The sequence below is a fragment of the Salvelinus alpinus genome, chromosome 4, assembly GCF_045679555.1.
Source record: "Salvelinus alpinus chromosome 4, SLU_Salpinus.1, whole genome shotgun sequence".
Lineage (NCBI taxonomy): Eukaryota > Metazoa > Chordata > Actinopteri > Salmoniformes > Salmonidae > Salvelinus > Salvelinus alpinus.
The window spans coordinates 27646242-27671220 of record NC_092089.1 but is presented as its reverse complement, the minus strand read 5'-3'; the positions used below and the strand labels follow the sequence as shown (position 1 = coordinate 27671220).

General features: G+C 49.4%; 1 protein-coding gene across 3 annotated transcripts; it reads left to right on the top strand.

The window, feature by feature from the left end:
* Nucleotides 1-191: 191 nt before the first annotated feature.
* On the top strand, nucleotides 192-24953 carry LOC139573179 (protein virilizer homolog). Of its 3 annotated transcripts, none has more exons than XM_071396357.1 (25): nucleotides 192-329; nucleotides 973-1085; nucleotides 4026-4112; nucleotides 4848-4896; nucleotides 5007-5169; nucleotides 5279-5398; nucleotides 5600-5812; nucleotides 9072-9793; nucleotides 9903-10040; nucleotides 10225-10451; nucleotides 10540-11222; nucleotides 11957-12039; nucleotides 15964-16446; nucleotides 16544-16699; nucleotides 16892-17127; nucleotides 18060-18309; nucleotides 19161-19378; nucleotides 19511-19643; nucleotides 19782-19931; nucleotides 20033-20187; nucleotides 23358-23454; nucleotides 23539-23702; nucleotides 23808-24157; nucleotides 24325-24477; nucleotides 24593-24953. In XM_071396357.1, the coding sequence occupies exons 1-25, from the start codon at nucleotides 267-269 to the stop codon at nucleotides 24763-24765; spliced, it is 5379 nt and encodes a 1792-aa protein (XP_071252458.1). In that variant the 5' UTR covers nucleotides 192-266; the 3' UTR covers nucleotides 24766-24953. The 3 variants fall into 3 exon arrangements, with proteins under 3 accessions (XP_071252458.1, XP_071252457.1, XP_071252456.1); XM_071396356.1 differs by having other exon boundaries at nucleotides 5600-5839; nucleotides 20036-20187; XM_071396355.1 differs by having other exon boundaries at nucleotides 5600-5839.
* Nucleotides 24954-24979: the final 26 nt, after the last annotated feature.

Sequence of the window (24979 nt, the reverse complement as noted above, 5' to 3'; positions counted from 1 at the left end):
AAGTCAGGCTACTGCCTGTATTATTACGGCATCTTTGATAACTTATTACGAGAGTGCCATTGCCAGAAAGAAGTCTGAATAATGTTGGATGAACTCTCCACTATGCACCGATTTCAGATCAGTTTGTGTTTTTACTCATTTGAAAACAAATTCGGTTTAAACTGATTCGGGGTCTGTCTTTACAGAACTGCTTGCCGTCGGGTTTTAAAACCCGGAAACCGTTGTGGCTAGATCCGGAAGTTTACCCCAAGTGAAAACAGAAAAACATGGCGGGGGACACTTTAACGGAACTACTTTTTCTGGATACGTTCAAACATCAAAGTGCAGAGGTAGCTAAATTTGTTAATACCACTTGCTATTTTATCCCAGGAGTGTACTTTGCTGAGATTCCAGTTAGCTAGCTAACTACAGCTTCTGATCCCCCCCGTTCCCCTAGGCTAATGCTAACACGGTGGCCACCTTGCATAATAACTAAATCGTCCTTCCAAACTAAGTGTGATGCATTGTTTCCTAGCAAGGTATTACGTTTTTAAGTAGGTTACGGGTTCTTATATTCAGTGGTCTCTTCTACAGTTGCAGCGGGGATAGAGATACTCGAAACTAGCTAGCCATAACGGATAACGGGACAGTCGGCAACGGCGTGTGCGCAGATTGTTTACCCGCTTGCTAGTCACACAGCTAACGTGTACGTTTACTTGCTAGTTAGCGACTCACACTGTTTACGTTACACAGACAGTTTTCAGACTGTTCATCTTTACAGATATAGCCTACAGTTACTGTCTGCAGATGAATACACGAAATTCCCAGTTGTCCCTTTTTGTTTTTGTATGGCACAAAAAGTGCTGACTGTTTTTGTTGTGCGCTAACATGGTCTAAATAAAAATCTAATCACATTTTATTTTTCACATACGCCGAATACAACGGATGTGGTAGGCCTTACAGTGAAATTATTAAAATGTATTCTGTCTGTAGCTGACCAATGTAGATGTGATGCGGTTCCCGTGTGGGGTCCTGATCACAGAGGTGCGAGTCATTCCCCCTGGAATTAAAGCACACACCAGCCTGCCAGACAACCGGGCATTTGGGTAAGAAACCATCATTCAAGGTGTATAAGGGAGAGCTAAATAAATATATACTCCTAGCTATGTGACATCTGAGACTGGGATGTGTGTGAGGGGAACTTCAGGGGCCTCAAACAATCATGCATAGGCACAAATATGTGCGTAAACCATGCGTGGGATCATTTCCGCGCAAAGTGTGCGATTTATCAATATGAACATTTGCCATGACCGTTCTCACACAGTGCCAAGTGGTGGAATAATGCCTTGATTACACCTACAGCCTCATTGCACAAAATGGTACGCAGCATCATCTGGATATGTGTTCAACGAAAGTTCAACATTCACCTTCTGCTACCATTAATGTCAAACCGTCTACCATACAATTTGATGCATAAATTCAATAAATCCAATGTATGCACCACATAGAACAAACTGTAACGCAATTCTGCAAGGCAAACGCAGCATTCCATTGGGAATGTACTTCTAGTGTACCAAATGCAGCGTTCCATTGGGAATGTACTTCTAGTGTACCAAACGCAGCATTCCATTGGGAATGTACTTCTAGTGTACCAAATGCAGTTTTCCATTGGGAATGTACTTCTAGTGTACCAAACGCAACGTTCCATTGGGAATGTACTTCTAGTGTACCAAATGCAGTTTTCCATTGGGAATGTACTTCTAGTGTACCAAACGCAGCGTTCCATTGGGAATGTACTTCTAGTGTACCAAACGCAGCGTTCCATTGGGAATGTACTTCTAGTGTACCAAACGCAGCATTCCATTGGGAATGTACTTCTAGTGTACCAAACGCAGCGTTCCATTGGGAATGTACTTCTAGTGTACCAAACGCAGCGTTCCATTGGGAATGTACTTCTAGTGTACCAAATGCAGTTTTCCATTGGGAATGTACTTCTAGTGTACCAAATGCAGTTTTCCATTGGGAATGTACTTCTAGTGTACCAAATGCAGTTTTCCATTGGGAATGTACTTCTAGTGTACCAAACGCAGCGTTCCATTGGGAATGTACTTCTAGTGTACCAAATGCAGTTTTCCATTGGGAATGTACTTCTAGTGTACCAAATGCAGTTTTCCATTGGGAATGTACTTCTAGTGTACCAAACGCAGCGTTCCATTTGGGAATGTACTTCTAGTGTACCAAACGCAGCGTTCCATTGGGAATGTACTTCTAGTGTACCAAACGCAGCGTTCCATTGGGAATGTACTTCTAGTGTACCAAACGTAATGACACTGTCGGTGTGATCGAGGTGTAAGGGAACTGTCAAGCGTAGAATGGGGGGGAAATATATGTTGAAAATGTCTGAAATTGTGATGGAGTAATAATTCAATCATTTTCGATGTCATTGTATTTCCATTGTGAATTCATGCAACATATCTTGACAGGCATATCATTTGACCACCAGTGCATTTGTTACTATAATAATTCACATAAAGTACAGTCATTTATTATTTAACCTTTATTTAACTAGGCAAGTCAGTTAAGAACATATTCTTATTTACAATGACAGCCTACCCCGGCCAAACCCAGATGGTCCTGGGCCAATTGTGCGCCACCCTATGGGACGCCCAATCACGGCAGGATGTGATTCGAACCAGGGACTGTAGTGATGCCTCTTGCACTGAGATGCAGTGCCTTAGACCGCTGCGCCACTCGGGAGCCCAAAGTTAGAGGCACGTGTGAAAGTGAAACCATTGTTGAAATATGATAAAAGACTTGAAATAATAGGAAATTGAATGAGAGGTTGATCAAATTTGACACATATGTAACAGATGTTATTGCAGGTGTAGCGAAATGCTGGTGTTTGTAGCTTCAACAGTGCAGTAGTATCTGTGCAGTAGTATGATCTTGCTCAGAAAGTAACGATTGGTTTTGGGAAATTATATCTGATGAGCCAATCTTATAGGATTTCTGTGAGGACTTAAGACTTACTTTAAAAAGGCAACCACATGCCATTCCGGTGCACATCCAAGTGCTGTCCACCCTCAGGTTTTGGCATCGGGAGCTTTCCGATCGACATTTCACAGCTTCGATGAGACAGTGTTTTGGATGCAATTTTCAGTAAAACAAACTGTAACGTACAATTTCCTTACACCGTCGCCCAACAGGTTGAAGTCAAGAGGGGTTTCTTTGCCATCAATGGGTTCCCAAATACGAACGGAGCAATAGCACCCACATCGCCATAAAAGCACCATCCCAAAACGAGTTGAACTATGTGGACAGAAAAGGCTTCCACTCTTAATGTGCAGGTGATCATTTATGTGACGGGCAGAAGACGCTGCTGAATGTGGTGGCCAATGTTGGCCTATACGCCTACAGGAAGTAGCTGTTGAGGATGGATGGCTTATTCCTGACTGTTGTCTACTCATTTGAAGTAGATTTACCATTGCTAACGCAACTCATAGTCTTAATGGTTTTACTGGTCAAGCCACAACGGAGAGACAAATAAACCCTTTTGGTTGTACTCAATCTCTGACACTAGCACCTCCTATTTTCTTAGCTTTCTTTGGTTGCAACGTTGTATATCCTGGTACAGTGTGGTATATTCCCCACGTGGTTTAAAGGGATGATTTTGACCATGTATGATTAATTGGGGGCATTTCAAAATGCAAATAGCCAAGGTCGTGCACGAGCACTGGGGCTGAGAACATTTGGTATTTATCAACGATTATCTCCTACCGGTGTACGCATGAAGCTCGTAGGATTGTTTGATAAATCACACTTTTTCTATGTTTAGGAACGTTCTAAATTCTGTTCATAAGAAGTATTTTATAGAAGTTTCTACGCAATATTGATAAATGCAGCTGTAATGTTCAGTTTGGCCTCATTCTCACCGGGGTAGTTGGGTGATTTGTGAGGTAATCGTAACCCGACAGACGGGATCTCTCATGTGGCTGAAAGGGGGGCTGAGTGGTGATGTCATATCCTGTTCCTGTCTGTGTTTCCAGGGAGACATCGCCTCATTCCTTCCAGCTGGAGCTTTTCTTCAACAACCTCACTAAACCCAGCAACGCCTGCTTCCACAGACTGGGCAGGTCAGTAACACTTTGTACCTTCTATTTGAATTGAATGTGTTTGTGTAAAATATATATACAACAGAAATGTACAATGTGGACACAGAGGATAGCACTTAAAAGTATTAATTAAAGCACTTGTTTCCAAAGAGGGGTTCTCGAATATACCTCTACTTCTCTCTGTCTGTATCCATCTCTCTCTACCACTTCCTCTCTCTGTCTGTATCCATCTCTCTCTACCTCTTCCTCTCTCTGTCTGTATCCCTCTCTCTCTACCTCTTCCTCTCTCTGTCTGTATCCCTCTCTCTCTACCTCTTCCTCTGTCTCTCTCTGTCGCTCCTGCCCTCCCAGTATCTGTCTATTTCTCTCTCCCCGCCCTTTTTTTCACTTCCCAGAATGTGTCTATAAAAGTATTTGAGAGCTCAAGTCTCACCTGTAGAACCTGTCAGGGCAGAGACCAATCTGTGACGACTGTCTTAGTTCTTGTTCACTCCGAGACGGGTCGCCAGAAACTTGAAAGCCCTGTTGCTGCACCTGCAGAATCACACACAACAGAATGTAGAACCCAGAATGCCACATCGATCATTCCAACAGCGAACACAGGCACAACCTAATGTTAGTCAAGAGCTCACAGGCCGTTGTTGTTCACCTGAGAGAGAACTTGCAGTACATCAGCCCCTCTACTGTAGCCTGCTCCACTACTAATGGAAATGTGATAATTCTGTCTCTCTTTCTCTCGCTGTCTCGTCCTTACAGTTTTGAATATGACGAAAACAAGTCCATCGTTTTCAGGCCCAATGGAAAGGTAAAGACTCCTCCCCGTCTGTCTGTAGAAAGGTCACTGTTCTCTCTACAGGTGAACTGTGTTGTGTGTGTCGCTGTGTGTTTGTAATGGTGAGTGTGTGTGTTGTGTAGGTGAACACAGATGGACTGGTGCTGCGTGGATGGTACACCAGTCTGACGGTGGCGGTGTACGGTACAGCAGAAAGGTCACATGGTCACGACCGGGACTCTCCCCCACCTCCCCCTCCCCCACCCCCACAACAACAGACTGGCCTCAACAGGATCATCAAACAAGGTGGGTAAAGACTCATACTAGGGTTGCCAGGATACCACTATCACAATACTATCATACTTTCCATGGCAAAAGGGAAAACACAAGGTGGACTAAACTGTGTGTGTCTCAGAGTGGGATAAGGAGGAGCAGTATAATGTCAGTCCCCCCAGACCAGCTCCCAGAGGCCCCCGCACCCCTCCTGGACCGCCCCCACCAGATGATGATGATGAGGAGCCGGTTCCAGTGACCGGTAACACACACACACACACACACACTTCTCTGCGTCTCTATGTTCATCTCACAGGGACAGATTTCATACTGTATATTCAACTAGATAACCTTGCCAAAATAAACATTTCCATGTATTTGTGCAAGCTTGTATCCGTGTATACCTGATGCCCTCTTTGGTTGCCGTGATAACCGACTGTGGTGTCCATGGTGACTGTCCCAGTTGGAGTGGCCAAGGCGGAGCCGACTGAAAGAGGGGAGGACTACCTGGAGGCGGTCTCACCTGAGCGCAGCTCACTGCCTGCCGACGACCCCTACTCAGACGCCGAGCCTGAGGAAGAGGGGGAGGAGGAAGAGGATGAAGAGCCGGAAGAAGAGGACGATGCACGGACAGAGTGTAGCGCCCCTGAGGATGAGGAGGAGGAAGAGGATGAGGGTGAGGAGGAGGAAGAGATGGAGGAAGGTAGGGAGGCTCCTGTGTGACCGCAGGACAGACAGTGTGTGTGTGCTCTGGCATGCTGCTCAGACCCCTCAACACTACACCCTGCTCAGACCCCTCAACCCTACACCCTGCTCAGACCCCTCAACCCTACACCCTGCTCAGACCCCTCAACCCTACACCCTGCTCAGACCCATACACCCTACACCCTGCTCAGACCCCTCAACCCTACAACCTGCTCAGACCCCTCAATCCTACACCCTGCTCAGACCCCTCCACCCTACACCCTGCTCAGACCCCTCCACCCTACACCCTGCTCAGACCCCTACACCCTACACCCTGCTCAGACCCCTCAACCCTACAACCTGCTCAGACCCCTCAACCCTACACCATGCTCAGACCCCTACACCCTACACACTGCTCAGACCCCTCAACCCTACACCCTACACCCTGCTCAGACCCCTCCACCCTACACCCTGCTCAGACCCCTCAACCCTACACGCTGTTCAGACCCCTCCACCCTGCTCAGACCCCTCAACCCTACACCCTGCTCAGACCCCTCAACCCTCCACCCTCCACCCTGCTCAGACCCCTCAACCCTACACCCTGCTCAGACCCCTACACCCTACACTCTGCTCAGACCCCTCAACCCTACAACCTGCTCAGACCCCTCAACCCTACACCCTGCTCAGACCCCTCAACCCTACACCCTACACACTGCTCAGACCCCTCCACCCTACACCCTGCTCAGACCCCTCAACCCTACACCCTGTTCAGACCCCTCCACCCTACACCCTGCTCAGACCCCTCAACCCTACACCCTGCTCAGACCCCTCCACCCTACACCCTGCTCAGACCCCTCAACCCTACACCCTGCTCAGACCCCTCCACCCTACACCCTGCTCAGACCCCTCAATCCTATACCCTACACCCTGTTCAGACCCCTCCACCCTACACCCTGCTCAGACCCCTCAACCCTACACCCTGTTCAGACCCCTCCACTCTACACCCTGCTCAGACCCCTCCACCCTACACCCTGCTCAGACCCCTCAACCCTACACCCTGTTCAGACCCCTCCACTCTACACCCTGCTCAGACCCCTCCACCCTACACCCTGCTCAGACCCCTCAACCCTACACCCTGTTCAGACCCCTCCACCCTACACCCTGCTCAGACCCCTCAACCCTACACCCTGCTCAGACCCCTCAACCCTACACCCTGTTCAGACCCCTTCACACTACACCCTGCTCAGACCCCTCAACCCTACACCCTGCTCAGACCCCTCAACCCTACACCCTGCTCAGACCCCTCAACCCTACACCCTGCTCAGACCCCTCCACCCTACACCCTGCTCAGACCCCTAAACCCTACACCCTGCTCAGACCCCTCAACCCTACACCCTGCTCAGACCCCTCAACCCTACACCCTGCTCAGACCCCTCAACCCTACACCCTGCTCAGACCCCTACACCCTCCACCCTACACCCTGCTCAGACCCCTACACCCTCCACCCTACACCCTGCTCAGACCCCTCAACCCTACACCCTGCTCAGACCCCTACACCCTCCACCCTACACCCTGCTCAGACCCCTACACCCTCCACCCTACACCCTGCTCAGACCCCTCAACCCTACACCCTGCTCAGACCCCTACACCCTCCACCCTACACCCTGCTCAGACCCCTACACCCTCCACCCTACACCCTGCTCAGACCCCTCAACCCTACAACCTGTTCAGACCCCTCAACCCTACACCCTGCTCAGACCCCTACACCCTACACCCTACACACTGCTCAGACCCCTCAACCCTACACCCTACACACTGCTCAGACCCCTCCACCCTACACCCTGCTCAGACCCCTCAACCCTACACCCTGCTCAGACCCCTCAACCCTACACCCTGCTCAGACCCCTCCACCCTACACCCTGCTCAGACCCCTCAACCCTACACCCTGCTCAGACCCCTCCACCCTACACCCTGCTCAGACCCCTACACCCTGCTCAGACCCCTCAATCCTATACCCTACACCCTGTTCAGACCCCTCCACCCTACACCCTGCTCAGACCCCTCCACCCTACACCCTGCTCAGACCCCTCCACCCTAACCCTGCTCAGACCCCTCCACCCTACACCCTGCTCAGACCCCTCAACCCTACACCCTGTTCAGACCCCTCCACCCTACACCCTGCTCAGACCCCTCCACCCTACACCCTGCTCAGACCCCTCAACCCTACACCCTGTTCAGACCCCTTCACCCTACACCCTGCTCAGACCCCTCAACCCTACACCCTGTTCAGACCCCTTCACCCTACACCCTGTTCAGACCCCTCAACCCTACACCCTGCTCAGACCCCTCAACCCTACACCCTGCTCAGACCCCTCAACCCTACACCCTGCTCAGACCCCTCCACCCTACACCCTGCTCAGACCCCTAAACCCTACACCCTGCTCAGACCCCTCAACCCTACACCCTGCTCAGACCCCTCAACCCTCCACCCTGCTCAGACCCCCAACCCTACACCCTGCTCAGACCCCTACACCCTCCACCCTACACCCTGCTCAGACCCCTCAATCCTATACCCTCCACCCTACACCCTGCTCAGACCCCTCCACCCTACACCCTGCTCAGACCCCTCCACCCTAACCCTGCTCAGACCCCTCCACCCTACACCCTGCTCAGACCCCTCAACCCTCCACCCTGCTCAGACCCCTCAACCCTACACCCTGCTCAGACCCCTCCACCCTCCACCCTGTTCAGACCCCTCCACCCTACACCCTGTTCAGACCCCTCAACCCTACACCCTGTTCAGACCCCTCAACCCTACACCCTGCTCAGACCCCTCCACCCTACACCCTGCTCAGACCCCTCAACCCTACACCCTGCTCAGACCCCTCAACCCTACACCCTGTTCAGACCCCTCCACCCTAACCCTACACCCTGCTCAGACCCCTCCACCCTACACCCTGCTCTGTGCTGTTATAACCAGCCTAACCAGTTGTAATAATAAGGCTTAGAGCCATGGCTGTTGCTGCTGTAGTATCAGATCCTCTTGCATGACAAACTAACTGTGCCTGTCTGCTGTGGTTCTCTAACATTCTTAACTCTTGGTTGAGTGAACTGTAATTTCATCATGTTATTAATGTTTTACAACTTATGTGAGTGTTGTGAGTGAGGCCTTTTCTTTTGCTGTGTTTTTGTTGTTTTACAATATTTCTCCCTCACCCTCCCTCCCTCCTCACCCTCCCTCCTCTCTCCAGGTGATGATGGTTATGAGAAGATCAGTAGTGATGAGGATGACTTGGACAATGGGAGTTTTAAGCTGCCCAGTTTTGACATTGACTACACCCCTGAAGACCTGGCCTCTGTGCCCCCAGTCCAGTACGACCCCTACGAAAGAGAGCTACGCCCACTGCTCTACTTCACCCCTCCCTACAAGACCCGCTTCGACTCCCAGCTGGAGAGGGCTAGGGGGGCTGTGTGTGTTGGTCCAGAGGGGCCTGGAGGTGGAGAAGGGGCAGAGGCTGAGGTTGTTGCCCAGATGAGAGAGCTCCTGGCTGGGATAGGAGAGGACCGTGACTCCCGCTGGGTCACGGCCCTAGAGCAGGCATCAGGGCTGCTCGCTAGAGGGCTGGGCTTTCTGATTGGACACGGGGAATGGGAGGAGCCTATTGGAGCTCTGGTCCAATGGGCTCTCCAGGGTCTTAGTATGGAGATAGCTCTGACCCAACCCATTGCTCTAAACCTCAGGCAGCTGAAAGCTGGAGCTAAGCTGGCTTCCTGCTTGGCCGAGTGCCCACAGGGCCTCACTGCGCTGCTGCACGAGGGAGCACTGGAGCTCCTACTAGAGCTGCTCCAGGTGGACCATGTGTCGTCCACGCTGAAGCTGTGTATCCTGAGGGCTCTGGATGCTCTGACCAGTGCCCCCGCTGGTGTGGAGGCCTTCCTACAGGAGGGGGAGATAGAGAGGAGTGGATACCAGGTGAGAGAGACCATAGACATACGGTACACATGAAGACCTTATAATAGGAGAGGCTGCGTGTGTTTCTAACTGAGGTTGTGTGTCGTCGTCGTCCCCCCCCCCCCCGCAGCGGTTGGTGCAGCTGTTCCTGGGGGAGGAAACAGTGCGGGTGGTAACCGCGGGCAACGCCATTCTGCAGAAAAGCCACGCCTATGAGGTTATGACTGATCTGCAGAGGACAGCGGCAGCCTGGAGCGAACCTCTGCAGGTAAGCACACACTGACTGGAGATCTGCGTTTTAAGAACAGTTATTTGGGTCTGATAAAGTTTCCCATTTCATAACCAGTTCCCAGTTCAGTGTGGAACTCTGGGGTTTCTATGACTGAGGTTCTACTGTCCATATAATTACTACAGAATATCAGTATATAAGAATTATCAGTGTTATATTTCAGGATGAGGGGGAGGAGCCTGACATAGCCATGGAGGAGGAGACATCATTAGGCCCCTCCCCTGTCAGCGAGGCTGAGCTGGATAGGTTGGCTGGGGTTCTAGAAGAGTTACATCACCTTCTAGAGACCGCCCCCCACACCATGGTCCAGCCCCCTGGAAAGGCCTTCCCTACAACCGCACGCATTACGGGTCCACAGGAGAGAGACGACCCCTACCCTACACTGTACAGGTAGGTACAACACCACACACACACACGCACACACACACGCACACACACACAGTCATTTGTACTAATAACTCCCCCCCCCACCCCACAGGTACATGCATGCATGTCACTTCCTGGAGAGCTCGGCGGTGGCGTTGTCAGCAGCAGTGGCGGCGGGGCGTACAGGTGTCACTCACGCTGTCAGGGAAGTCCTGCACTTTCTGTCTCTCACCCAATCAGGACTGCTTTTCATGCTGGCCCAGCCCACGCCTACCAACCTGCTGCTCCGTCTCCTAGCAACCGTCGCCGAGGTTGAGGGAGAGGAGCCTATGGTCACTGGGGGCGACGGCGGGTTCTCGTGCCCCGGATTGGGTGAAGAGGGTTTGGGGGTGTGGCTGATGCAGGCGCTGCATGCCCTCCAGAGCGTGTCTGAGCTGATGAGTCACGTGACTGCCGGCGGGGAGGGAGGGGTGGGGCTAGAGGAGGGGGACAGTGCAGAGGTACTGAGCATGCTCCATGCCCTCTACCTCATCACCTTCACACAGACTGGGAGGAGCGCTGTGGCCCACGTCTTCAGCCTGGAGAACAACCTCTCCTGTCTGGTTACGCTGCTGCAGCACCACAGCAAGGACGGACACGGGGAGGCCAAGGCCCGGAAGGCGGTGACCTATAACTATGCGTGTATGCTGGTGCTGATGGTGGTTCAGAACTCCAGTGATCTCCGTACCATGGAACAACACGCTGCTCCTCTACTCATCCTGGCCAAGGCTGATGACACCAACGCTAAACTACAGGGTGCGTAGCTCCTGACCCCTGACTATAACAACGCTAGGTTGGTATCCAACCTTAACCCCTAACCTCTGACCTGTAACTCCAAACCAACCTTATCAACAGTGGGTGAACTGGTATTCCCTTAACCTTCATCTTAAAAATACTTCTACACCCACCTCTATCATTGTAATGACATAGCCCTACCCATCACCCCTTAGAAATGTGTTGAAGGCCTCCCGAGTGGTGCAGCGGTCTATGGCACTGCATCGACGGATTCGATCCCAGGCTGTGTCACAGTCGGCCGTGACCGGGAGACCCATGAGGCGGCGCACAATTGGCCCAGCGTTGTCCGGGTTAGGGGAGGGTTTGGCCGGGCTGAGATATCCTTGTCCTATCGCGCTCTAGCGGCTCCTTGTGGTGGGCCGGGCGCCTGCAAGCTGGCTTCGGTCGCCAGCTGGACGGTGTTTCCTCCAACATGTTGGTGCGGCTGGCTTCCGGGTTAAGCGAGCGGTGTTTCAAGAAGCAGTGCGGGTCGTGTTTCGGAGGACACATGGCTCTCAACCTTCGCCTCTCCCGAGTCCGCAGGGGAGTTGCAGCGATGGGACAAGACTGTTACTATCAATTGGATATTACGAAATTGGGGAGAAAAGTACCCCCCAAAAAACAACAAAAAACATGTGTTAAACTATATTCAGAATTCCTTGCAAAGGTGAACTGCAACACTAAGTGATCCTCTCAGTGTTGGTGTTGTGTTCCAGAGCTGAGTCAGTGGCTGGAACCTCTGGACAAGGTGAAGTTGGAGATGGGCAGCATCCCCAGCCTCATAGACTACATCAAACAGGTGAGCCGTTACACTACATGTCCTCAAGGACTGATAACCTGTTGTTGCTGTTTGTTTAATCCTTCATAATGATGACTTGGCTGCAGGCCTTCAGCTCCCTACGTGCGCGCGCGCGCGCACACACACACACACACACACACACACACACACACACACACACACACACACACCGACTTGCTTTGATATAACTTGCTGACTAAACTCCACTCCATGGTGAAGGAAGTTTCTGATGAAATCCACCAACGAGTGAAGCAGAGATTAGGCTTTTTGGAATTCAGCAAAGACTACATTGATTCGCCCAAGGTCAATACTTCAAAAAATATATATTATAATTATGAAACGCTTAACTTGTACCTGTGTTTGTCCTCTGTAGTTGCGTGCCTTTCTTTGTTAGCTGAAATCCATACTTTTTCAATAAACGTTATTCAAAAACATCCTGTTTCCTTGTTGAGATTCAATTGACAAATGCTAATTTGCGCTGAGTTGCCATCTTACAGCAACGGGCAAACTGTCGGTGATTGTATTTGATTAGCTTCATTTCAGCTAACAAAGAAAGGCATGCAACTAAAGAACAAACATAGGTACACGGTAAGCGTTTCATAATACATTTTATTCATATAGTCGGACCTGAATTCCACAAAGCATGGTCTCTGCACCACTCCTTTGGTGGATTTCAGCAGAGACGTCCTTCATCATGGAGTCAGCTAGTTTGATTTGAATTATTAGGATCTTCAATGGCGACAGCTAGTCTTACTGGGTGTGACTGGGGTCCAACTGGGGTTCCGACTGGGGTCTTACTGGGGTTCCGACTGGGTTCCAACTGGGGTCTTACTGGGGTCTTACTGGGGTTCCGACTGGGTTCCGACTGGGGTCTTACTGGTGTTCCGACTGGGGTCTTACTGGGGTTCCGACTGGGGTCTTACTGGGGTTCCGACTGGGGTCTTACTGGGGTTCCAACTGGGGTTCCGACTGGGGTCTTACTGGGGTTCCGACTGGGGTCTTACTAGGGTTCCGACTGGGTTCCAACTGGGGTCTTACTGGGGTTCCGACTGAGGTCTTACTTGGTTCCGACTGGGTTCCGACTGGGGTCTTACTGGGGTTCCGACTGGGTTCCAACTGGGGTCTTACTGGGGTTCCGACTGGGGTCCTACTGGGGTTCCGACTGGGGTCTGACTGGGATTCCGACTGGGGTTTCGACTGGGGTTTCGACTGGGGTTCCGACTGGGGTTCCGACTGAGGTCTGACTGGTGTCTGACTGGGGTACGACACATAACAAAAAAGACATTTGAGACAAAAGACTTGACAATTTAAAAACATTAACGTGTGTGTGTGTGTGTGCGCACATCGATCGGTTATACATACATGTCAGTACATATGCACAACAAGTAGGTCACATGCGGGAGACGGTTATACATACATGTCAGTACATATGCACAACAAGTAGGTCACATGCGGGAGAGGCCTTGTGAGGTGTTGGTTTATTTGTTTTTTTAAACCAGGTTTGCGGTTCACTTGTGCTATATAAGATGGAAGGGAGTTCTATGCGGTCATGGCTCTGTATAATACTGTACACGTCCTTGAATTTGTTTTGGACCTGGGGACTGTGAAAAGACCCCTTGTGGCATGTCTGGTGGGGTGTGTGATTGTGTGTCTGTGTGTAAGTTGACTATGCAAACAATTTAGAATTTCCAACACATTGCGTCACTTCTTGTTTTTATAAGAAACAGTCAGTCTCTCCTCAACTCTTAGCCAAGAGAGACTGGCATGCATAGTGTTAATATTAGCCCTCTGATTACAATGAAGAGCAAGACGTGCCGCTCTGTTCTGGGCCAGCTGGAGCTTAACTAGGTCTTTCTTTGCAGCACGTGACCATATGACTGGACAATAATCAAGATAAGATACAACTAGAGCCTGTGGAGTGTGGTGTCAAAAAAGCATCTTTCCAACCATTGAATCTATATGTTTTGACCATGACAGTTTACAATCTACGGTAACATCAAGTAATTTAGTCTCCTCAACTTGTTCAACAGCCACAACATTCATTACCAGATTCAGCTGAGGTCTAGAACTTAGGGAATGATGTGTACCAAGTACAATGCTGTTAGTTTTAGAGATGTTCAGGACCAGTTTATTACTGGCCACCCACTCCAAAACAGACTGCAACTCTTTGTTAAGGGTTTCAGTGACTTCATTAGCTGTGGTTGCTGATGCTTATACGGTTTAATCATCAGCATACATGGACACACATGCTTTGTGTAATACCAGTGGCAGGTCATTGGTAAAAAAAGAAAACAGTAGAGGGCTTAGAGAGCTGCCCTGCGGTACATGCAAATAGTTGTGACAGTGGCTGACCCAGATCTTGGAGGGAGAGAGAGAGAGAGCGCGTGCGTCTTTGGAAAGTATTCAGACCCCTTGAATTTTTCGGCATTTTTTAAAACGTTACTGCCTTATTCATCCTGTTTCCATTGATCATCCTTGATGTTTCTACAACTTGATTGGAGTCCACCTGTGGTAAATTAAATTGATTGGACATGATTTGGAAAGGCCCACACCTGTCTATATAAGGTCCCACAGTTGACAGTGCATGTCAGAGCAAAAACCAAGCCATGAGGTCGAAGAAATTATTCCTAGAGCTCCGAGACAAGACTGTGTTGAGGCACAGATCGTGGGAAGGGTATCAAAACATTTCTGCAGCAGTGAGGTCCCCAAGAACACAGTGGCCTCCGTCATTCTTAAATGGAAGAAGTCTTGGTGGTTCCAAACTCTTCCTAGAGCTGGCCTCCCGGCCAAATTGAGCAATCGGGGAAGAAGGGCCTTGGTCAGGGAGGTAACCAAGAACCCGATGGTCACTCTGATAGAGCTCTGATAGAGCTCCAGAGTTCTTCTGTGGAGATGGGAGAACCTTCCAGAAGGACAACCATCTCTGCAGCACTCCACCAATCAGTTCTTTATGGTAGAGTGGCCAGACGGAAGCCACTCCTCAGTAAAAGGCACATGACAGCCCGCTTGGAATTTGCCAATTTGACTCTCAGACCATGAGAAACAAGATTCTCTGCTCTAGATTAAACTCTGTGGCCTGAATGCCAAGCGTCACGTCTGGAGGAAACCTGGCACCATCTCTACTGTGAAGCATGGTGGTGGCAGCATTATGCTGTGGGGATGTTTTTCAGCGACCGGGACTGAGAGACTAGTCAGGATCGAGGGAAAGATGAACAGAGCAAAGTACAGAGAGATCCTTGATGAAAACCTGCTCCAGAGCACTCAGGACCTCAGACTGTGGAGAAGGTTCACCTTCCTACATGACAACAACCCTAAGCACACAGCCAAGACAATGCAGGAGTGGCTTCAGGACAAGTCTCTGAATGTTCTTGAGTGGCCCAGCCAGAGTCCGGACGTGAACCCGATTGAACATCTCTGGAGAGACCGAAAAATAGCTGTGCAGCAATGCTCCCAATTCAACCTGACAGAGCTTGAGAGGATCTGCAGAGAAGAATGGGAGAAACTCTCCAAATACAGGTCTGCCAAGCTTGTAGTGTCATACCCAAGAAGACCCAAGGCTGTAATCTCTGCAAAAGGTGCCTCAACAAAGTATTGAAAAAAGGGTCTGAATACTTATGTAAATGTGATATTTAATTTATTATTTTTTAAATATATATTTACAATGTTTATTTTTTTTTTAACTGTTTTTGCTTCGTCATTATGGGTTATTGTGCGTAGATAGAGGGGGGACAACAATTTAATCAATTTTAGAATAAGGCTGTAAAGTAACAAATGTGGAAAAAGTCAAGGGGTCTGAATACTTTCCGAATGCACTGTGTGTGGCTGATGTAAATAAAATACTTACTGTATGTACATGTGTATTATTGGTCATATTACTAACAGAAAACCCATTCTGTCCTGTCTGTCCCGTGTGTGTCCCTGTAGAACGTCCAGAACGTGTTGACTCTAGAGGGAAGTGGACTGATGTCTGCTCTGAGGGTTCTCTGCCAGATCGCCTGTCCCCCTCCCGCCGTAGAGGCTCAGCAGAGAGATCTGAAGTGGAGTCTAGCGGGAGTGCAGTTGTTTTCTGGGGAGGGCTTGGACACGTGTGTTTGTGTGCTCCAGAAGCTGTGTAGCGTGCTGCTGCCTGCCTGGCGTGTGCACGGACACATGGGACCCACCCCACAGCGCTGTATGATCCTTGGCGTGTGCGCTAACACGCTAAGGCTGCTGCGGACCATGCTGACAGAGCTGCTGCGCAGCGGGGCCTTCCAGTTCAGGGACACGCGTGTGGCGAGCACGTTGGTGACGCTACACATGGTCGTGTGTTCAGCCCCGTCCTCTGGACGTCTAGACTGGGAGGAGACCAAGGTTCAGGCCCTCATCGTAGATGTGCTGCTCACCTTCACACAGGGAGTCAGCGAACAGGTAGAGCTCTTTTCTGATTGACCTTTAACATAATGTTGTGTTGTGTGTGTGTGTTGCGTGCGTGCGTGTAATAAATTGGGTATCATTTCCCCTGTAGATGACCCACACAGAGGAGACTCTGCTCAGTAACACATGGTCTCTGATGCTGAAGGAGGTGTTGGGCTCTCTACTGAAAGCACCAGAGGGACTCTTCTCTGGCCTCACCCTGCTGTCTGAACTGCTGCCACTTCCCCTGCCCATGCAGAGCACGCAGGTACACACACACACGCCTGCTGCTTCTCATGTTGCTACAGCCATCATCAGCAACAGTCTGGAGGTCGTCGGATTGACACTTAACAAACTAATCAATTCATGAGGATTGAAAGCTGTAGGACTTTCATGTTGGAAACATCCAAACCGAAGGGAAACCGATTTCTAGTTGTGTGTTGTGCTGGTCCCCCTCCAGGTGATCTCTGTCCAGGACGTGGCTGTAGCGTTGAACACCAGGAAGTTGTGGAGCATGCACCTGCGGGTGCAGTGGGGTGTGTTTGCGGACGCCCTCGGGTGTGTGTGTGGAACTAGCTGTCCTCCGCTGCTGGCCATGCTGCGACGTGTGTGTGTCCAGCTGGCTGACCTCTCCTCTCCCACCGCCACCCTCATCATGAAGACCCTGCTGGAATTCCTGCTGGGGGAACTACAGCCGTAAGACAGTCGCAAACACACCCTTATGCACCTCTTGAACTAAGATGGCAAGCCAAATAAATCCCAAATTGGCTCTGTATATTATTTCACCACCATGCTACCTTCTCTGATGTGTGTGTTTTTGATTTCGATATGTGGTTGTGTTTTTGATTTCGGTATGTGTGGTTGTGTTTTTGATTTCGGTATGTGTGGTTGTGTTTTTGATTTCGATATGTGTGGTTGGGTTTTTGATTTCGGTATGCGTGGTTGTGTTTTTGATTTCAATATGTGGTTGTGTTTTTGATTTCGGTATGTGTGGTTGTGTTTTTGATTTCGGTATGTGTGGTTGTGTTTTTGATTTCGGTATGTGTGGTTGTGTTTTTGATTTCGGAATGTGTGGTTGTGTTTTTGATTTCGGTATGTGTGGTTGTGTTTTTGATTTCGGTATGTGTGGTTGTATTTTTGATTTCGGTATGTGTGGTTGTGTTTTTGATTTTGGTATGTGTGGTTGTGTTTTTGATTTCGGTATGTGTGGTTGTGTTTTTGATTTTGGTATGTGTGGTTGTGTTTTTGATTTTGGTATGTGTGGTTGTGTTTTTGATTTCGGTATGTGTGGTTGTGTTTTTGATTTTGGTATGTGTGGTTGTGTTTTTGATTTTGGTATGTGTGGTTGTGTTTTTGATTTTGGTATGTGTGGTTGTGTTTTTGATTTTGGTATGTGTGGTTGTGTTTTTGATTTTGGTATGTGTGGTTGTGTTTTTGATTTTGGTATGTGTGGTTGTGTTTTTGATTTCGGTATGTGTGGTTGTGTTTTTGATTTTGGTATGTGTGGTTGTGTTTTTGATTTTGGTATGTGTGGTTGTGTTTTTGATTTCGGTATGTGTGGTTGTGTTTTTGATTTTGGTATGTGTGGTTGTGTTTTTGATTTCGGTATGTGTGGGTGTGTTTTTCAGTGTTGAGGGTAAGAGTACCGGTTGGGGGCAGGTCCTGCGTCTCCTCTCTCTATTCGACACCCTGGTTTCCCAGAGAGCCTGTAAGATCGCAACGTTACACCTGCTCTCTGGCTCCGCCCCTGGAGACGAGCCATTGGCTGATGTCTTCCCCCTGCTACTGTCCCTATTGGTTCCCGCTGCTGACCACGCCCTGCCACAACAGCACTGTGCAGAGCTGGTGGGAACTGTCCTGCAGTCACTGTGTGACCAGGTAACACACGAAGCACCTGGTATTGTATGAAGCTAATGCACTTCATCCACTAGCTGTTGTCTTTCCTCCAGCTATAACAATGGAGAGGTATGGGGTGAATTGGTGCGTGTTATGTTCATAAACATGTAGGTCTTTGTGGATGCTCTTTAGTCTGAACTATGTGTCAGACTAGCAGGGGGTCGTATATCAGGCTGAGCCAGGTAACAGGGAGCGGTAGAGGAATAGAGAAAGGTGTTTAACCCCATCAGTCCCAAGACATGTATCTGACTTTCATTTATCTGCATGTCCAGCCGTTATATTTAGTCTCACAATGAAGTGTTTTACCATGTTCTTTTCAGGACAACCAGGGCTACAAGTAGAACACCTAACTATTTGACATAAACAGTTGCATTCATGAGTTTTATTGACAGAGCAAAAACCCGATAGAAATGTAGTTATAAGAATGCTCTAAGTACAGAAATGGTTTGCTCACTGGAAAATGAATATCTAACCTGTCAGTGACAACTGTTCAGAGTTTATAACAGCAACTATGTGAGCTTATCACAGTGTTATAGACACTATGTCCTGGGATTTACTATGGTCTTCTATGTAGAAGAACCCCTTACAGTGTTATAGACACTATGTGCTGGGATTTACTATGGTATTCTATGTAGAAGAACCCCTTACCTTCTAACGATTCTTGTGTAGTTTATGAGCATCATAGAGACGAAACATGTTACGTGTTTGTGTTCCTGACAGTCAGCATTTGCCAAGCATCTCAAATCATTCTGACTCTACAGACGTTTTTGTAAACGGTGTGACTCATTGGGTTAACTCTGCTGTGTGTGTGTGTGTGCGTGTGTGTGTGTTAGGACATCTCTCTGGTGGTGCCCCACCCAGCCGAGGGGTGTGTGTCAGAGGCCGAGCAACTGGCCAATGCCCTGCCAGGACGGGAAATGATCTCATCAGTGTGCGACTCTCTGATGGAGGTTTTGGGGAACGGAGAGAGCAGTGCCGCTCTGCTCCTCACCTGTCTCAGAACACTCATGTTCCTCACAGAACATGACTATGGACTCTACCACCTCAAAGGGTACACACACACTCCTCATTGCCAGGGGTTTAGATCAATGCAAGTGTAGCATGTGTATATAGACAATAGTAGTGGTTAAAGCACTGAACCCTGTGGAACACCGAATTCAACTTTAGAGATGTGTGTTTTTAGGGCTCTGAAGAAGCACAGTGCCAGTGTGTGTGCTCTGTTGAAGAGACAGGTGTTCTCCTTCAGGAAAGACTCGGCTGAACTCCTCTCTGCTCTGCTGGACTTCCTACGACAGATCCTCAACACTGACCCTCTGGTAAAACCCCAAACAAGTCCATATTAACATGATCAACCATTATCCAGTCAACCATTATCTGCCGATGTGAAGGCCGATCCGCCCGTATATCATTAATCATTAATCATTGTCTCTGTCACTCTCTCTTCTCATACCCAGGGTTGCTGTGGGGAGGAGAGTGGAGGGGAAGAGTCCGGGCTGGTCCCGCCCCCAAGGTCTGTGGCTCTGACTGGCTCAGAGATGAAGGCTCTGCTGCAGTGGGAGGAGACTGACACACACCCTCTAAACACACTAGAGAAACACATCACGGTACACACACACACACTTTGTGCATAGTAATGATTATAAATGCAAGTACAGATCTCCGGTCGGAAGTAGTGGAAGTAACTGTCATGTGTGTGTGTTTGTAGAAGCTGTGCAAGGAGGAGGATTCATTGGAGACCCTGTTGGAAAATGTGATTTGTCTACGACAGACGCTGGAGACCACTATGGACGCATCTTCTCCCCCTGAGACGGAGCCCACTCTACCCAACCCTGACACGCTATTGGCCCAGTTCAACCACAGGTACCGCCCACTGACACTGTTGGCCCAATAGATACCATTAAAGCTGCAATATGTAACTTTTTGTGCGAGCTGAACAAATTCACATAGAAATGTGACTTATAGATCTGTCATTCTCACTGAACGCACGTCTAGAAGCGGTAGGTCTGTTATATGTGTGCTATTTTTATGCTTCCAGTTCTTAAATTTCATTTTTGCATCTTTTACTTTCTGTTTTGCACACCAGCTTCAAACAGCAGAAACAGTCATGGAAGATATATTTCACTTAAGCAATACGGCCCGAGGGGGTGTGCTATATGGCCAATATAAAATCAAAGTTTATTTGTCATGTGCGCCGAATACAACAGGTGTAGACCTTACAGTGAAATGCTTACTTACAGGCTCTAACCAATAGTGCGAAAAAAAGGTATGTCTCTGTGTGTGTGTAGGTAAGTAAAGAAATAAAACAACAGTAAAAATAAATTTGAAAATAGCAGTAACAAGGCTATATACAGACACCAGTTAGTCAGGCTTATTGAGGTGAACAGAGAGTAGCAGTAGCGTAAAAAGAGGGGTTGGCGGGTGGTGGGACACAATGCAGATAGCCCGGTTAGCCAATGTGCGGGAGCACTGGTTGGTCAGGTCAATTGAGGTGGTATGTACATGAATGTATAGTTAAAGTGACTATGCATATATGATAAACAGAGTAGCAGCAGCGTAAAAGAGGGGTTGGGGGGGCAGGGCACACAATGCAAATAGTCCGGGTAGCCATTTGATTACCTGTTCAGGAGTCTTATGGCTTGGGGGTAAAAACTGTTGAGAAGCCTTTTTGTCCTAGACTTGACACTCCGGTACCGCTTGCCATGCGGTAGTAGAGAGAACAGTCTATGACTGGGGTGGCTGGGGTCTTTGACAATTTTTAGGGCCTTCCTTTGACACCGCCTGGTGTAGAGGTCCTGGATGGCAGACAGCTTTGCCCCAGTGATGTACTGGGCCGTACGCACTACCCTCTGTAGTGCCTTGCGGTCGGAGGCCGAGTAATTGCCGTACCAGGCAGTGATGCAACCGGTCAGGATGCTCTCGATGTTGCAGCTGTAGAACCTTTTGAGGATCTCAGGACCCATGCCAAATCTTTTTAGTTTCCTGAGGGGGAATAGGCTTTGTCGTGCCCTCTTCACGACTGTCTTGGTGTGTTTGGACCATTCTAGTTTGTTGTTGATGTGGACACCAAGGAACTTGAAGCTCTCAACCTGCTCCACTACAGCCCCGTCAATGAGAATGGGGGCGTGCTCGGTCCTCCTTTTCCTGTAGTCCACAATCATCTCCTTAGTCTTGGTTACGTTGAGGGATAGGTTGTTATTCTGGCACCTCCCTGCCAGGTCTCTGACCTCCTCCCTATAGGCTGTCTCGTCGTTGTTGGTGATCAGGCCTACCACTGTTGTGTCGTATGCAAACTTAATGATGTTGTTGGAGTCGTGCCTGACCATGCAGTCGTGGGTGAACAGGGAGTACAGGAGGGGACTGAGCACGCACCCCTGGGCAGCTCCAGTGTTGAGGATCAGCGTGGCAGATGTGTTGCTACCTACCCTCACCACCTGGGGGCGGCCCGTCAGGAAGTCCAGGATCCAGTTGCAGAGGGAGGTGTTTAGTCCCAGGTTCCTTAGCTTAGTGATGAGCTTTGAGGGTACTATGGTGTTGAACGCTGAGCTGTAGTCAATGAATAGAATTCTCACATAGGTGTTCCTTTTGTCCAGGTGGGAAAGGGCAGTGTGGAGTGCAATAGAGATTGCATAATCTGTGGATCTGTTTGGGCGGTATGCAAATTGGAGTGGGTCTAGGATTTCTGGGATAATGGTGTTGATGTGAGCCATTACCAACCTTTCAAAGCACTTCATGGCTACAGACGTGAGTGCTACGGGTCTGTAGTCATTTAGGCATGTTCCCTTCGTGTTCTTGGGCACAGGGACTATGGTGGTCTGCTTGAAACATGTTGGTATTACAGACTCAACCAGGGACATGTTGAAAATGTCAGTGAAGACACCTGCCAGTTGGTCAGCACATGCCCGGAGCACATGTCCTGGTAATCCGTCTGGCCCCACAGCCTTGTGTACGTTGACCTGTTTAAAGGTCTTACTCACGTCGGCTACGGAGAGCGTGATCACACAGTCGTCCGGAACAGCTGATGCTCTCATGCATGCCTCAGTGTTGCTTGCCTGGAAGCGAGCATAGAAGTGATTTAGCTCGTCTGGTAGGCTTGTGTCACTGGGCAGCTCGCGGCTGTGCTTCCCTTTGTAGTCTGTAATAGTTAGCCCTGCCACATCTGCCGAGCGTCTGAGCCGTTGTAGTATGATTCAATCTTAGCCCTGTATTGACGCTTTGCCTGTTTGATGGTTCGTCGCAGGGCATAGCAGGATTTCTTGTAAGCTTCCGGGTTAGAGTCCCGCACCTTGAAAGCGGCATTCTACCCTTTAGCTCAGTGCGAATGTTGCCTGTAATCCATGGCTTCTGGTTGGGGTATGTACGTACAGTCACTGCGGGGACGACGTCCTTGATGCACTTATTGATAAAGCCAGTGACTGATGTGGTGTATTCCTCAATGTCATCGGAAGAATCCCGGAACATGTTCCAGTCTTTGATAGCAAAACAGTCCTGTACTTTAGAACGGCTAAGGGCTGTTCTTACGCACAACGCAACACGGATGCCGAGTGCCTAGACACAGCCCTTAGCCGTGGTATATTGGCCATATCACAAACCCCCGTGGTGCCTTATTGCTATTATAAACTGGTTATCACCGTAATTAGAGCAGTATAAATAAGTGTTTGTCATATTCTGATGTACTACGGCTGTCAGCCAATCAGCATTCAGGGCTCAAACCACCCAGTTTATAATGCGGTTTAGATCGTACAATGATTCTCTACACGATACTTGCCTGTTTTGTCACATAAACTGAAATTAGGCGAACTATTAGAATTTTAGCAACCAGGAAATGACAGAGCGATTTCTGCATAGTGCACCTTTAACAAAAGTGCAATTTTAATCAACTGTTTTTTAAATTATGCGCCTGTATGAACTCAATCTGTTTGGGGAATTTGGCTTGTCTTGAATGCCCCACTGACATGCTATGGAACCAGTTTTGACCCGAAGCTGTGTGGGTCCTGTTCTGACTGTCTGTGTGTGTGTGTTCTCTCCTGTAGGACGGTGTTTGTGTTGTCGGAGGTGTTGGATGAGCAGCTGAAGGCTCTGTGGTTCTCCCCCTTCCACACTGATGACATGGAGGCTGAACTAGACATGGTGAGACACCTGTGTGTTGTTTGAATGTGTGTGTGTCTTTCTGTCAGTGTGTGTGTGTGTGTGAGTAAACCTCTCTGTCCCTAGGTGAAGGTGGACCTGCTAGGCCTGGCCCAGGAGTGTTGTCCAGAGTTGGACCTGAAGTCAGAGCTGGAACGCTCCTTCCTGTCTGAGCCCTTGTCTCCCAGTCATACCAAAACTAACAAGGGCTTCAGGCTGGGCAAGCACAAACACGAGACCTTCATCACCAGGTACACACACACACACACACTTTTATCACCTTCAGGTACATAATGTGATTGTATGTGACCCACATGTTAACAAAGATGCCTGTGTCGTCCTCTTCCTCCCTGCAGTGGTAAGTCAGACTACATCGAGCCAGCTAAGAGAGCCCACATGATGGCTGCTCCTCGCGGTCGAGGTAGAGGCGGCTTCGGGGGACAGCTCTGTCGCCCCCACGACATCTTCCGCCAGCGCAAACAGAACACTTCGCGCCCTCCCAGCATGCATGTGGATGACTTTGTGGCGGCGGAGTTTAAAGACGTTGGGACTCCCCTGGGCCTGTTGCCCCCCAAGCGACCCCCTAAGAGCTCCCCCAAACCCCCCACCAGAGGCCTGTTCACTGGGAACAGAGGCAGGGCTGCCTTCCACAGCCAGCAGACACGCTTTTTCACCCCACCGCAGCCTAAAGGAGTGCTGCTGTCTGGTATTTTGACACACACACACACACACACACACACACACACACACACACACACACACACACACACACACACACACACACACACAAACATCGTTGTAAACTAACAAGTGGGTCTGTTGTCTTTTAAAGAACCTTTGACTAACATGTCTTCCCATCCCCCTCCCTTCTAGGTAACTATAATGCCCGCCGTGAGGGTGGGCGAGGTGGCACGTCGTGGAGTGGTCCGTTGCCACCGGTTACCCACAGAGGAACATACAGTGATGCCAGGGGCGGGCAGAGCAACTTCACACGCGGCCCCCTGCCCTCACGCCAGCAGCCTGCAGGTACACACACACACACATACATATTCAGAGAACAACATGAATACAAGATAATACTTTCATGCACAATTACTGATGGTCACCCTTGTTCTTCTCGCTCCCTCTCCCTCTCTTCCAGGTGCATATCGCCTGGCTCCGCGGGACCGCGCCCCTCGAGGTCGTGGGGGTACAGGCCTGTCGTGGCTGAGTCAGGGAGGAGGAGGGGGGAGGGGGTCCCAGGGGGGGAAGTTTAGCGGTGGGGGAGGCAGCGGAGGGGGGAGGGGACGACACGTTCGCTCCTTCACTAGGTAAACAAACCTGACCAATGACTGCAGCCCGTCACGGCTCTTAACGGACCAATCAGGAATAATGAGTTCATCATCTCCATGGAAACGTGTCCTCTGTGGGATTCTATTGATGATGATGTGTGGAATTTGTTGTATTATGTTTTAGTTATTTTACGTTGTTGTTCAGACTCAATAAAGTTCTGTGATTGAGAACGCTGTCTGGAGTAGTGTGTTAGTGT

What these genes read in the sequence shown, in the direction of transcription:
- LOC139573179 (XM_071396355.1), top strand. Translation starts at nt 267, where the DNA reads ATGGCGGGGGACACTTTAACGGAACTACTTTTTCTGGATACGTTCAAA. An exon ending in TCAAACATCAAAGTGCAGAG is followed by an intron (nt 330 to 972) that starts GTAGCTAAATTT and finishes TTCTGTCTGTAG; the next exon opens with CTGACCAATGTAGATGTGAT. An exon ending in CCCTACCCTACACTGTACAG is followed by an intron (nt 10,452 to 10,539) that starts GTAGGTACAACA and finishes CCCACCCCACAG; the next exon opens with GTACATGCATGCATGTCACT.